Raw genomic sequence first — 15,238 nt, 5'->3', positions numbered from 1 at the left:
TCAGAAGCTGACAGCTGGTCAAGAAGCATGTTTGTGTGCACATGTATGCAAGCGGTGGCAGAATATGGGACAGGGTATACACTAGGTACTATTAGCTCTTGCCTTGGATCCCAGAATACCATGAAACTGGAAACTTAGCATTGGTCCTAAGGACCTTTCCTGGTGGATTTGTAATTTATTTATTTATTTGACCATACCCTGAGGCATGTGGGAGCTAGTTCCCTGACCAGGAACTGAACTTGCACCCCTTGCAGTGGAAGTGCAGAGTCTTAATCACTGGACCAACAGGGAAGTCTCTGGTTTTGTAATTTAGAAACAAGTGATTACATAGTGACTAAAAATCAGCAATATTACTAATATTTATGTATGCTGGGTGACAGATTTTTAAAGATCTGGAAGAAAGAGAGGAGCCAGTGAGAACTTTCACAGCAAAAGATCAAGAATCGACAGTGAAATTTCCACAAATCTGGTGCACTGATGCCACAATGTCAGTGGTTTCTCTGGCAGCAGCAACTTTTAATCATCTCAACATCGCGGGGATAAAGCTCTGCTGTGACCATCCCACAGTGCAGAGCCTCAGCAGAAGCCAAGATTGTTTCAACAAGATTTCTGTAAAGGATGTTGTGTCAGAACTGGTTTTATTTTTGTCCCCCACCCCCATTAATCCTTTGACGTCTCCCCTGAAGGCTCAGTGGTAAAGATTCTGCCCACTGATGCAGGAGACAAGGGTTCAGTCCCTGGGTTGGGAAGATCTTCTGGAGGAGGAAGTGGTAACCCACTCCAGTATGCTTGCCTGGAAAATCCCATGGACAGAGGAGCCTGGTGAGCTACAGTCCACGGGGTTGCAAAAGAGTTCGACACAACTTGGAGACTAAACAACAACAATCCATTGAAACTGTTGAGAAGGCCTGATCTTTCTCTGCCCATGGTGAAGACTGGGACAGACATATGACTTCTGTCTGAGTATGTCATCCTATCACTTTTAACCATGCAATCTCATGGCACTAAAGTATCTAGTCACATCTAAGAGTCAAAACTACAAACTTGGGACTTCCCTGGTGGTCCATGGGTTAAGACTTTGTCTTCCAATACATGGAGAAAGCAATGGCAACCCACTCCAGTACTCTTGCCTGGAAAATCCCATGGACGGAGGAGCCTGGTAGGCTGCAGTCCATGGGGTCGCACAGAGTCAGACACGACTGAAGCAACTTAACAGCAGCAGTAGCAGCAGCTTCCAATACAGGGGGTGCAGGTTCGATCACTGGTCAGCGAGCTAAGGTCCCACATGCTTTGTAACCGAAAAGCCAAAAGATAACACAGAAGCAATACTGCAACAAATTCAATAAAGACTTTAAACATGTCTACATTAAAAAAAAAAAAAAGTCTTAAAAAACAAAAACCAAATAATGTTATTTAAGAAAAAAATGGCATCAGCTCTTTGCTAACTTGAGCTTGCTTCAGGCTTGAAACCTCGAGCAGTTCTGGCCCTCTTCCCGTTTGTTTCTTATTTATAAATGTATCCAGAATTCTTCTTGAAGGAAAGCAGGTCCCAGGCCTGGTCTTAAGGACTCTTTTTAGTTCTTTTTTTTTGAAATAAATTTTTAAAATATTAATTGATTCATTCATTCATTTATGGCTGTACTGGGTCTTTATTGCTGCACATGGGCTTTCTCTAGTGGCCTCGAGCAGGGGCTACTCTTCATTGCAGTGTGCAGGCTTCTCATTGCCCTGCCTTCTCCTGTTATGGAGCACTAGCTCTAAGAGTGTGGGCTTCAGTAGTTGCAGAACACTGGCTTAGTTGGTCCATGGCATGTGGAATCTTCCCAGACCAGGGATCGAACCTGTGTCCCTGTGTTGGCAGAGGAATTCTTAACCACGAGACCACCAGGGAAGCCTTAGCTCTCCTATCTCTGATTCTACATAACAATCAGAAAATAAAGGTATGGAAGTATCTTTGAGTGTTTACACTGAAATTTACAATTAAATAAAAACATTCTAATGTGTGTACAAGAATCATCTGTTTTATTTATTTTACAGTGTACTGGTTTAAATTGAATACACTTGGGCACAGTAAATATTTTGACATGAAAAGCATCAGAACGGGCATCAGAAAAATTGCAACTCATCTTACACACAGTAACTAGAAAATATTTTTGTCTGATTATTTAAGGATTACAAATCCTGAGAATGTTAGACATTGAACAAACTAGGTACTACCTTATAATTAAATCTTGCTTGGAAATCATCATTTAAAAAAATGCTCTGAGGTACAAATCACCTATGTATTAAACATGAATTTTTTACATTTTACAAAGACTTTAAACAAATATATCAAATGATTATACTTCAGTGGCTCTTAAACAGCTATCAGTCAGGTTCCAGGACACACTGTTCCACGATTTCCCGTAAGCTGGGATTCTCCATGGCAGCCGCCACTCGCTCCTTGTCATTTATCTGCTTGTTGACTACAAAACACACACACACAAGTTAGCATAACTCTGTCAATATACAGCAACAGATACTATTTTTATTAGTTTGTTAAAATGGAATTCAACTCCTTGAAAACTTAATGCAGATATTGGCTAAATATTTGTAAGTTTTGAAAGGAAGACTTAAAGAGAAAAAAAATTTCCTGTAATTTCAGTTTTGCTTTTCCTGAATTCCATCTCTGCTGTTTTTAAGTGGTTGCCACCTTGTTTCTCTCTGTAGGCCAGAGAGTCTTTATATTAAAAAGCTTCTCAAAAAAAAAAGGGGGGGGGGGTTCTTTACTCCCAGTTTAATACATTAACCCAGGAAGACTCCATGCTTGCACTGCAGGGGGCGCTGTAGTTCGACCCCTGGTCGGGGAACTAAGATCCCACATGCCACAGAATATGGCCAAAAAAAAAAAAAAAAAAATTCAATATAATACATTAATCCAAACTCACAAAGACAACCCCTACCCCAAGATTCCCTAACGCTTTATTCTCTGGACCTTTGATTTCAGCTTCAAACATACAGCTCTCTCCCCTGCCACCAAAGAAAAGAGGCAAAGCTCTCCTCAGAGTCTGTATGTCAAGGTTGCCAGAGCTGCACATTCTTTTTTTTCAATTATTTTTATTAGTTGGAGGCTCATTACTTCGCAACATTGCAGTGGGTTTTGTCATACATTGACATGAATCAGCCATGGAGTTACACGTATTCCCCATCCCGATCCCCCCTCCCACCTCCCCTCCCACCCGATTCCCCTGGGTCCTCCCAGTGCACCTGGCCCAAGCACCTGTCTCATGCATCCCACCTGGACCGGTGATCTGTTTCACCATAGATAATATACATGCTGTTCTCTCGAAACATCCCACCCTCGCCTTCTCCCACAGAGTCCAAAAGTCTGTTCTGTACATCTGTGTCTCTTTTTCTGTTTTGCATATAGGGTTATCATTACCATCTTTCTAAATTCCATATATATGTGTTAGGATGCTCTAATGATCTTTATCTTTCAGGCTTACTTCACTCTGTATAATGGGCTCCAGTTTCATCCATCTCATTAGAACTGATTCAAATGAATTCTTTTTAACAGCTGAGTAATATTCCATGGTGTATATGTACCACAGCTTCCTTATCCATTCGTCTGCTGATGGGCATCTAGGTTGCTTCCATGTCCTGGCAATTATAAACAGTGCTGCGATGAACATTGGGGTGCACATATCTCTTTCAGATCTGGTTTCCTCAGTGTGTATGCCCAAGAGTGGTATTGCTGGGTCATGTGGCAGTTCTATTTCCACTTTTTTTAAGAAATCTCCACACTGTTTTCCATAGCGGCTGTACTAGTTTGCATTCCCACCAACAGTGTAAGAGGGTTCCCTTTTCTCCACACCCTCTCCAGCGAGCTGCACATTCTTTACAGATGTGTGGCCCCTGGACTAAACCAGTCAATATCCACAGGGCTTAATTCCCGTTCACCCAGCATTCCACTGAAAAAATTAATTTCTTCTCAAGGAAAAGCTAGTAGCTGATTTTGTACACTTGCATATGACCCAGTAGATGCTTGGCTGGTGGAAGAACCTAATATCCAAGATAAAGTACTATATAAAGCTGTTTTCTAATAATGGTTCAAAATTCACTTACTATCTTCCTCTGTTGAGTGGGTTCCTTCAGAAATGTAGATTTCCAACTAGGAAAAAAAATACATTGAAAGCAAAACATTTAGATAAGTGAGGTTGAATATACAATGAACTCCAGAGCCTAGAGATGAAAGTCCAGTCCTGTTTCCAACATCAAAGACTTGGGACACATCTTCACACTCTTTGCTAAAATGATGGCTTAAGTTACAAGGATTTTTTCTTTTTCTTTTTTTTTTTTTTTTTTTTTGGTCACATGAGGAAAGTCTACAGGGGGTATTCTCATTATTTTTTTATAAACACATACCTAGAATTTTACACAGATGAGATCTCATACATGTTTTGCTCCAAAATCTCTCCCCTGTACTCTGCCTTTTCCTCCCAAATCAGTATCTAAACTTACTCCCTGCCCCACCCCAAAAGAAAGTCACTTTAATCTAGTGTACTTTCTTCCATATTTTTCTCTATACCCATGAAATTTTTCATAACACACATACCCACCAAGGCTGGAAATTTATTTTTATTGCATATTTCATAAAAATGGGTTCACGATATACAGTTTTCAGTATCATCATTTTCTCATTTACTATTATCTTGATAAATTTATTTTCAAGTACACCACTGGTTAAGCTATCCCTCTGGGTCCCGCTGCACTCACTTGCTCAAATGAGCTAACCTCCAAGAACCAGAGTTTTTGAGACAAACCCACAAAATTATTGCAAATATTGTGGTAACTAAATCATGCTATATGATAAAGATTTGTCTACTCTTCAGGGAACATTGGAGCACCTGATCTAATTCTCATATCCTTATTCACTACTGAGACAAATGTTTTTCATGATGGGGAAAAATCATAACCTATTATGGCTAAAGAGACCTTAGAGACCATCTTGATCAGTTTTCTTTAAAATCAAAACACCATATAAATCCCCTCAATGTCATTAACAGTAAGTCTTATTGTGAACAACAAAGGAGGTGATATAAAATCAATCTATATTCATTTGTTGGTGCTGCTGTTTAGTCAGTAAGTTATATTTGACTTTTACGACGTCATAGACTGTAGAGTCATAGCCCACCAGGCCCCTCTGTCCAAGGGACTTCCCAGGCAAGAACGCTGGAGTGGGTTGCCATTTCCTTCTCCAGGAGTTCTTCCTGACCCAAGGATCAAACCCACATCTCCTGCATTGGCAGGCGGATACTTTACCACTAAGCTACCTGGGAGACCACATATACTCATTTACTTTGGTAATTTAGGGAAATTTGTGAAATGCCAGGCTGGATGAATCACAAGCCGGAATCAAGATTGCTGGGAGAACTATCAATAACCTCAGATAAGCAGATGACACCAGCCTAATGGCAGAAAGTGAAGAGGAACTAAAGAGTCTCTTGATGAAGGTGAAACAGGAGAGCAAAACCCTGCCTTAAAATTCAACATTCAAAAAACTAAGATCATGGCATCCAGTCCCATCACTCCATGGCACACTGCAGATGAGACCACAGATAGCCCCTCCCCACCAGGCTCCAGTGCGCCCCAGGCCCGAGTCTGTCTTTATCCGGCATTCAAGGCCCTCCCACCTCTGGCCTGCATACACTGTGCTACATCCTGGCTGATTATCATCACCCTTACCCCAACCTGCAATTCACTCTGCAAGAATGCCTTTCTGACAAGCTTCTTCCCCTCTGCTCATCACCTAGCTCCAACACTTCCCTGCTGGAACCTCTCCTGTGACGACCCCCACCCTCCCACCCCCATCAACATACAGAGCTAGTTGTTGTAGACCCAACAACTAGACCCAAGGGCCTGCATGGTATGTGGACATGCCTCTGGCAGAGAACCAACTGCACTACAATTGCCTCTTATATTTCCCCTCCCCAGTATCCGTGGCCCCACAGGGAGGATGGGGGCTTCGTCTCTCTTTTCCATTGCTCTACCCAAGAGGGGCTGCCATGTAGTAGGTGCTCAGGAATGGCCGATGGGATGCAGGTTTGAATGAACCAATGCAGTCACATGCACGTCTCTTGCACAACCTGTTTTTAGGGAATCAACATAGATAGAGACTTAGAAACTGGCTTTGAATGCCAGTTTTGCCATTTACCAGCAGTCTAACACTGGGCAAGTTACTGAAGCTCTATCAGCCTCAGACTTCTCACTTGTGAATCAGGAATAACCAAAAACCTACCTCAAGAGGGTTACTAACAGGATCAAACAAGACACATGAAGTGGCCTGTTGCTGTTGCTGCTCAGTCACTAAGTCGTGTCTGACTCTCTGTGACCCCACAGACTGCGGCACACCAGGCTTCCCTGTCTTTCACTATCTCCTGGAGTTTGCTCACTCATGTCCGTTGAATCAGTGATGCCATCCAACCATCTCATCCTCTGTGGCCCGCTTCTCCTCTTGTCCCCAGCCTTTCCCAGCATCAGGGTCTTTTCCAAAGTCAGCTCTTCGCATCAGGTGGTCAAAGAATTGGAGCTCAGCTGCATCATTTGTCCTTCCAGTGAACATTCAGGGTTGATTTCCTTTAGGATTGACTGGCTTGATCTCCTTGCTGTACAAAGGACTCTCAAGAGTCTTCTCCAGCACCACAGTTTGAAAGCATCAATTCTTCAGTCCTCAGCCTTATTTATGGTCCAACTCTCACATCTGTACACGACTATTGGAAAAACCATAATTTTGACTATACAGAGCTTTGTCAGCAAAGTGATGTCTCTGTTTTTCAATATGCTGTCTAGGTTTGTCATAGCTTTTCTTCCAAGGTGCAAGTGTCTTTAAATTTCATGGCTGCAGTCATCATCCGCAGTGACTTCGGAGCCCAAGAAAATGAAATCTGTCACTGTTTCCACTTTTTCTCCATCTATTTGACATGAAGTGATGGGACCTGATCTTATTTTTTTGAATGTTGAGTTTTAAGCCAGCTTTTTCACTCTCCTCTTTCACCTTCATCAAGAGGCTCTTTCGTTTCTCTTCACTTTCTGCCATTAGGGTGGTATCATCTGCATATCTGAGGTTACTGATAGTTCTCCCAGCAATCTTGATTCTGGCTTGTGCTTCATCCAGCCTAGTATTTCACATGATGTACTCTGCATCTCTTCCAAAGGCCAGCCAGAGAGCTGACCCTCCTCCATCACCTCTTCCTTCCAGCTGGAAGGTGAGCGTGGAGAACAGCTCATGAGCAGGGGTGTGGAGATAACATGGTGACTGAATTCATGGGGCGGCCAAGCTAGCCTGACTCACTTGGCAAGAAGTAACAGAATACAAGAGGAGGGGAAGGCCGAGAACCCTCATGGAGAAGGAAAGTCAGAAAGAGAAATGTGTTCATATAAAATGAATCGTATATGGTGAGAAACAACATGGAAACAGGAAGTCCCCTCTAAGCCACCAGCTGGAACTCCTGCACGAGCCCCCCTAGCGGCAGGAAGTTTCAGCTAAGGGGAACTCACATTCTGGCTCCGGGAAGTCTAGTCAATCATGAGGTAATCCCACTGAGTTCCAGCTACTCATCACTTCTGAGGTTGCTCAGCTGGGCCTGGGCCAAGGGACCCATGGGAGGGGAGTCAGAAGGCTCAGAGTCCACACAATGCTAAGGATACGAGGCAGGGTGGGGGTTACCAGCATCTTCACCCTACACGCATGCAGGAGAAACCCGGACTCTCCCCAGGTTGTGGAAAATGTCCAGATTGAGCCCAGGAGCCAGACAAGAATCCCCCACCAGCAACCCCACCTAACAACCACACTCAGCTCTCTGCTGGGCAACTTTGAACTGCACTAGCAGGCTTTGTCGGAGAAGGCAATGGCACCCCACTCCAGTACTCTTGCCTGGAAAATCCCATGGACGGAGGAGCATGGTAGGTTGTAGTCCATGGGGTCGCACAGAGTCGGACACGACTGAAGTGACTTAGCAGCAGCAGCAGCAGCAGCAGGCTTTGTTTTCCTACTCTAGCAGGGCCCAAAACAAGAGCTGTGTTTTCTTTTCCTCTGTTATGGGAAGGGAAATAAAAATACCAGCTACTACTACAGAGCATCTATCTAGTATCCAGCACTTAATCCTGCTTCTGTCTCATTTCTACAACTCTGACAGCTAAGCATTATCATTTGTGTTAAAGGACCCCATCTGGACCTCCTGGAACCAGAAAAGATACAGAAAATAAGTCAACTATCCACAGCATTACCAGGAAGAAGCCACAGGTGAATCCAGGTAGCCCCTTTCCTGCTTGGTGTATTATCATGCTGAGGTCCAAAGGCCAGCCCAAGCCACACACTCCTTGATGACCCTGATTTGTACTCTGTGACACCCAAGCGAGACTCTGCAAGATAGCTTCTGTTGGAGGAATTCAAGATCCTGCGACAATTAGACTAAGGAGGGGAGGCTCACAGCAGGTCACCCCACAGGGCAGAGTAAGAATTGGGCTGGAACCATGCCCTGGTGCAGCTGCTGAGACCCCAGGCATGCCAAACTCTCTGGGCCGGACCCATAGCCAGCACTTGGGCATCATCCTGAACTCTGCCTTTCCCCTCATCTCCCACATCTAACTAGGTACCTAATCAATCTTCAGAGCAACCGTAAAAGATCTTGAATCCATCGCTCCTCAAATTAATTTGGCACTTGCCACATCTCACCCAGATTACTGTCCCCATTCTATCTGTGCTCCCATTCAGAGGGATCTTTCAGAAATACCCATCTGCTCTCTTCACCTCCCTGCTCACCTGGTCCTGTATCTCTAAGAGTAAAGTTCAAATTCCTTGGCTTAGCTCCCATACCCTGAGTCTGCCTCCTGCTCTCCCCCAGGTTCTCCATTCAGCACATTCAACCTTTGCCTGAACTACCCTGAATGCTATTTCAGGACCATATATCTGCTGACCTCTCTTCCTTAGAAGGCCCTTCCCCTCTCATGATGCCTGATAATCCTTCAAAATTCAACTCAAATACACCTCTTCCAAGAAGTCCTCTTAGACAACAGAGTCTGACTTAGACGCTTTCTTATTTAGACACCCAGTTCCCATGTACTTCCCTCTACAACAGCACTTAGAGTTATTGATCTCTCTTTTCTGATTCCTGCACAAGTTCCTGGAAAAGAGGAACTAAGCTCAGAGAAGTCCTGAATTGCTTTTATACCTGTAGCAACACCCAGACACTCGGCACAGTGGTTGAGACACCACAGGAATTTCTGCATAGCAAAATGAGTGCGTCTCCTCCCCAGTAAGTGGGTCCCCCTGATCACAGGTTGGAGGATCTTTATGCTTCACCTGTCTGTAAAGGCTCAACAGTCTATGAACCTGAGCTCAGCTACTATGGGAACCAATCCTTTGACTCTGACCGCACTCTTGCTTTGTGAAGTTCTATGTGGTCACCATGGACTTTCTCAACCCTGAACGCCAGTGACCACAAATGATCAGTGGCCCCTGGAAGCAGTTTCATGGCTACAGGAAGGGGTGGGGTGGGGGAATGCAGCCAGTGGTCACTGGGCTCTATGATTTCCAACCTCTGGTCAAGGGATGCTGGTCGCTGTGCTGGGTCTGGAGCGCCAGGCAACCTCAACACTACTCATCTGAAGGCATCTAACTCTGTGGCTTGGGAATGAGCTCTTGGTTACTGAAAAGTTCAGTCTTGTGAAATGGGTTTTGTTTCACATTTCCTGTCCTTGGCTCACTTATTTAAAACTTACAGCCCAAGTGCCCCCTGAAAGAGATAAGGTACCTTTAGTCTGATTCAGAAGCTTCTTGCCATCAGCCCCTACATGAATGAAACCTGACCTGTGGAATGAAACTCAGGACAGGGACACTCCTGAGCCATCATTTCTTTTCCAGGAGCTCAGAGTCTTCAACTGTAAGATGAGGGAGGAAGGTCAAGCGAGTGCTGACCCCTCCTGGCAATGACATTTGGAGAGACTGGGTCCATTCTTCCTGAACTGACTCTTTTCCCTTCCCCCCGTCACTGACCTTGAGATCAAAGTGAGCGATTTTCTTGGCATGAAGGTAGTTCACCCCTTCCAGGATCTGCTTAATGAAGCTGGTGGCCTCCTCCTCACTCAGGGATTCCTTCTGGGCCAGGAAGTCGAAGAGCTCTCCTCCGGACACTCTGCAAGACACCGGTAGGGAGGGCCCAGCCCCAGTCAGTCCCATGTGCCAGAAGCCCAAGCCCCTGCCCCCGCCCCAGCCCCCAGGCACTCTGCAGGGCAGAACCCCCTCACCCACCTCTCAGGCTCAGTCCAGCCAGCACAGAGACTGACTTTGTTACTACTTCTATTTGCTGTGTTTCCTTTGGATCACAAGAGGTGGAACACTCAGGTGACAGCAAAAGGGGCTCTGCTAATACTCGAGGCTCAGGTCCCTGGTTACCCTGGGTGCTCCCCTTCTGCCATATGACTGAGGTGACCGAGGACAAAAACAAGTGCTATGTGGGATGACAAAGAGGAACATATGCTGGGCCAGAAAATGGAGACTTAGTTTCCAGTCCAGCCCTGCTACTGGCTTTGGACAACTCCCTGCCCCACCTACACTAGGCAGGCCTCAGTTTCCTCACCTGCAAAATGGGCAGACTGACCATGATTGTTCACAAAGCCCCTTTCTGTGACTTTATAGAAGGCATGACCTTCTATAAAGGTAAAGGCTGCATTACCTTTTGCTCTCACAGCACTGTGTGCAAGAAAGACATTCAAGGGAAGGTGGATGAATAAAAGAACAAAGGAAAGAAGACATTTAAAATAGCAACACACCAAGACGTCACTGGCAGTCCAGTGGTTAAGACTCTGCGTTGCCAATGCAGGGGCATGGGTTCCATTCCCACAAGCTTCAAGGTGTGGCCAAAAAATAAAATAAAATAAAACTTAAAAGAAAACACTAACATGGCACAGAATATTCTATATCATAGAGAAGTGAAACCTTGGCATTTGCAAGAGAACTGTTGGAGTCCTTTGCAAATTTTCCAATCCACAGTGTCCCTTGGGAACACACAGGACCCAGCCCAACCTTTGTTCTCATACTTGCAGCCTTGCTGGGTCATGGGAGGCTGTGACCTTGGGCATATACTGCCCTTCCTACCTTAAACTGAATGCTGCATAAAGGTAAAAGAATATCATGATAATGGAGATGTGTCCTGTCACCCAAAGTTACTGATGTAAGGCCCTGGCTGGGTGAGGACTTGGGGTTGGGGGTCAGTAAACAGCTGCTCTACCTGAAAGTGTGATCCGGGCAAGAGACCCGGACAGACATGGTCTCCTTTGGATGAAGAGAGGAACAGCTATGGTGGCCCTGAGAATTGCCCCTAGAGACTTGGAAAGTGGGAGGCTGATGAGCCTGCTGGGGTGATGGTCCCAGCCCTGACACCCAGGCTGGGAACACTTGCATCAATTCTCAGGCATGTCTTCTCAAGGGTATCAAGAAGCCTGGGTTTTGTTTCAACCCAACTGCCACCCTCACAATGTAGTTTCTCCCCAGAGTTTCTCAGCTCCAAGGCCTCTGCCCTGGAGCCACACCCCTCCACCCAAGCCTCTCTCCTCTCACATCACTAAACAATTTAACTTAGAGAGGAAAAGAAAAACCTAACAGCCTGGCCTCTGCTCTGCTCCCAGTCCCCAGGACTCAATGCACCCACTGAGGTATCCCTTTCCACCAGCCTGGAGTCAAGTGGGCCCCAGAGGCGTCAGGAGCATGGGATGGGAGGGCTGCCCAAACCTTCCAGGGCAGACCTACATTTTTCAAAGCCAGCTCCACATGTGACATGAGTTAATTTCTTAAGAGTTTCAAAATATTCTTTACACCGTACAGAAGTCAACTTATATGCTGTACTGTGCTAAGTCACTCAGTTGTGTCCAACTCTTTGTGACCCCATGGACTGTAACCCGCCAGGCTCCTCTGTCCATGGGATTCTCCAGCCAAGAATACTGAAGTTGGTTGCCATGCCCTCCTTCAGGGGAAGCTAATTTATATGGATAGCTAAATCCTTCCCACCCCTGCTTTCATCAGTCCTATGAGAAGTGGCTGCAGCACCAGTCATCATGGGTGGGGTAATAACAGCTGAAGGGGACTTAAATCAGGGCTGGGATGCCGTCTGAGCACTGGCCATTTCAGCAGGAAGCAGGAGGAAGCCCTGCATCAGACAACAGTGCTGAGAGGTAACTCCATCCACAAAATCTGCAAGCATCAACAGATGGGCTCTGACACCTGTGTTTAAGTTATCAGGCAAACCCATGAACCTAGTAGGGCACAGTGAGGACCAGAAGGCTGAAGGCTCCTGAGCAGCTCAACAGTGGTCACCAAGGTCACACACAGAAGCACACGGAAAGGCACTTCCCTGGTGGTCCAGTGTTAAAGAATCCGCCTTGCAATGCAGGGGACGCAGGTTCGATCCCTGGTCAGGGAACTAAGATTCCACATGTGGTGGAGCAACTAAAGCCTGTGAGCCACATCCAGAGAGTCCATGCAACGCAATGAGAGATCCCGCGTGCCACAATGAAGATCCCAAGTGCCGCAACAAAGACCTGATGCAGCCAAATAAATAAATAAATATATTTTTAAAGCCCATGAAAAGCCCTTCTCTCCTGGAAGGTCCTCCTCTCAGACCCTGCTCACACAAGGCTGAGACACTGTCTTAGCAATCCCTAGTACCACAGATTGGCACCCTGAGACAGTGAGACAGCTTGAGAGTTAAGGAGGAGATAGAGAAACTATGAACAGACAGAACTTCACAAACAGAGCAGCTCAAGCAGACCACAGGAGTACTAGTATGACAAGGGATATTATAGGCAGTGATGGCTCCCAAGAAGAGGGCACGTGATTGCTTGCTAACCATGGTTGGAGAAATGACCATGACCTGCTTGCAGAAACAGCAACAACTCAAGAACATCCTAGATCCCAACTCCTAGGGTTCTACAAACAGACAGTAACAGACAACTTCCCCAGCAATGACAGAAATGCCAATTAAAATGACCAAAACAACAAATAATCACCAAACATCATTGTAACTATAAAGGACTTGGGGATTCCCTAGCTGTCCAGTGGTTAGGACGCCACACTTCCACCATAAGGGGCATGGGTTGGATCCCTGGTCTAGGAACCAAGATCCAATATGAAGTACAGCGTGGCTCCCTCACCTCAAAAAATATACATACCTACATTATATATATATATATATACAAAACAAATATATATATATATATATATATATATATATATTCAATATATATAGAGAGAAAGACAATAAATAATGGACCCTGCTTTAAAACAAATGCCCCAGGGTTGGCAAGGCTGCAGCGAGATGGGATATTCCCATGTTGCAGGTGGTACTGGTTAACCAAGACTGTCCTTGGTGAGGACACCAAGAGCCTAAAAATGTCAGCTTGCTCACTCCATTCCTGAGAATTTATCTAAAAAAAATTAATTCAGAAGAAAATGGGAAAATATGGGAAGAAAGTTGCTTTATGGCAATAAAATCTATAATGGTTAGAAACTGAAAAATCAAATGTCCTACAACAAGGAGATATATGTATATAATTCATTGAAACATGATATGATCAGTGAAAAGGAAAAAAGCTTTTCATGACATTATGTGAACTTAGTGCAGGAGGGGGAGTAGAGCATGAAACTCTACAAGGACAAAGATTGCACACAAATAGATAAAGACTGAGAGGAACCACAGGGAAACCTAAATGGCTGTGTTTGGGTGGTTGGCTTCTGAATATAATTTCTTTTTTAGTTGCTATAAGGTTTATGGGCAATAGACTTAAAGAAATGGCCTGGCTTTCCCAGCAAAGGTGGGCTTGTCACTCTCTGCTGGGAACCAGCATGCCATCTGCTGACCCTTAGCCTCGGGACACGTCATACCTCGGGCCATCCACATCACTGGCTGCACCTGTAGGAACCCCCCAGGCTTGTCTGAGCCAGGCAGGTGTGTACAATTGAAGGAGGAAACAGGCAGAGCTGGACTCCATCTTAGGCCAGGCTGCGGACATTAGGCTACACACATGGTCACTCTCCCAATGGACTCTCAACTTTGTGCCCGGTGTCTATAGAAGTGGCATACCAATGAGGAACCAGACCCCTGGATAAAAGAGCCTCAGGGCTCATACTTGGACTCTCTGTTGCCTAAAAGAATATGCTAATTATCTCTGTAACAGGACAGTCATAAATTCCATTATGTTTATCGGGATATGACCACAGTCCTATTGATAAATGTCCACTGTTTATCTAGTCTTGTGACACATGAATCATGGGTTAACTTTGATTGTATCTCTCTTTTACCTTGTCAAGACTAGTTTCAAGGAAGTTGGGGAGGTAGGTTTTAGTAAGTACACTTAGGGTATATAAGGTTTCACAAAAACTGGTCGGGGTCCTTGACTAAGAGGAGACTCTGCCTTGGGCCTGCCGGTGTAATAAACTGCACTCCACTATCTGCACTGTCCTTCTGAGTGAGTTTGTTTCCCGGAACACGTGGCTACAACACAATGACTAGTCCAACTGGCTGAGAGGTCCCTGGGAGAAACATGGAGGACTTTGGAAGTTAGACGAGGGCAAAGCATGGGTGATTCTATGCACTGGAATGTTGAGTTGGATAATTTAAGAATTCAATGCAAGAGTATACAAATGCCCATCCGCTACATAAATCTATAGCCTGGCAACACCAGAGTATGTTCTCAAATTAGAATGGTCTCCAAAGTCAGGTGGCCCACCCAACTTGCAGGTGGGTTAAGGATGGGTGCCAGCTTTACAGATGAGAGCTGAAGCTCAGAGGGGTGAGGTGACTTGCCCCAGGTCACAAAGTCAGGGGCTGCTGAGACAAATGCCACTACTCCTCTGCTCACTGGCAGATGCCTCACGCCTATGAGGCTCAGAACACTCCCAACACGGGGTCTTGCTGCTTGACTGGACACAGCCATCGTCATTTGTGCCACAGTCCGGCTCAAACTCTATGGTCCGCCAGAGCCCCACATCCCCAGTCCATGGAATTGTCTCCAGGAGGGACATCAGGTGCCCGACCAAACCCTGGAGTCTTGGTGTATCACCCATCCAAATTCTTCCAGACTTGGAATGAAGGTTTCCCCAGCAGGCCCAGCCCAAGGCCATCCCACCTCACACACACAAGCAGTGTGACCCCAGCCCTGGTGCCGCTACTTCCTGGTTGTAGGATCTAATAACTGACCTGGACTT

General features: G+C 45.5%; 1 protein-coding gene across 5 annotated transcripts in view; it reads right to left on the bottom strand.

Moving 5' to 3' along the window:
* Positions 1–1,999: 1,999 nt before the first annotated feature.
* LOC136171903 (death-associated protein kinase 2-like) overlaps positions 2,000–15,238 on the bottom strand; it is an 80,497-nt gene continuing 67,258 nt past the window's right edge. For 3 of the 5 annotated variants that reach the window (XM_065940961.1, XM_065940963.1, XM_065940960.1), the window contains 3 exons: positions 10,034–10,172; positions 4,105–4,150; positions 2,000–2,465 (listed from right to left, as the gene is read on the bottom strand). In XM_065940961.1, coding sequence (XP_065797033.1) covers positions 2,368–2,465; positions 4,105–4,150; positions 10,034–10,172 — 283 coding nt within the window. In that variant the 3' untranslated portion in view covers positions 2,000–2,367. Of the gene's footprint in view, positions 2,466–3,485; positions 3,640–4,104; positions 4,151–10,033; positions 10,173–15,238 lie in introns of all 5 variants that reach the window. The other 2 variants (XR_010663934.1, XM_065940964.1) reach the window with 2 other exon arrangements.

This window comes from Muntiacus reevesi, chromosome 7 (genome assembly GCF_963930625.1).
Source record: "Muntiacus reevesi chromosome 7, mMunRee1.1, whole genome shotgun sequence".
NCBI lineage: Eukaryota > Metazoa > Chordata > Mammalia > Artiodactyla > Cervidae > Muntiacus > Muntiacus reevesi.
The sequence above is the reverse complement of the archived record's forward strand: the minus strand, read 5'-3'. Positions and strand labels throughout refer to the sequence as shown.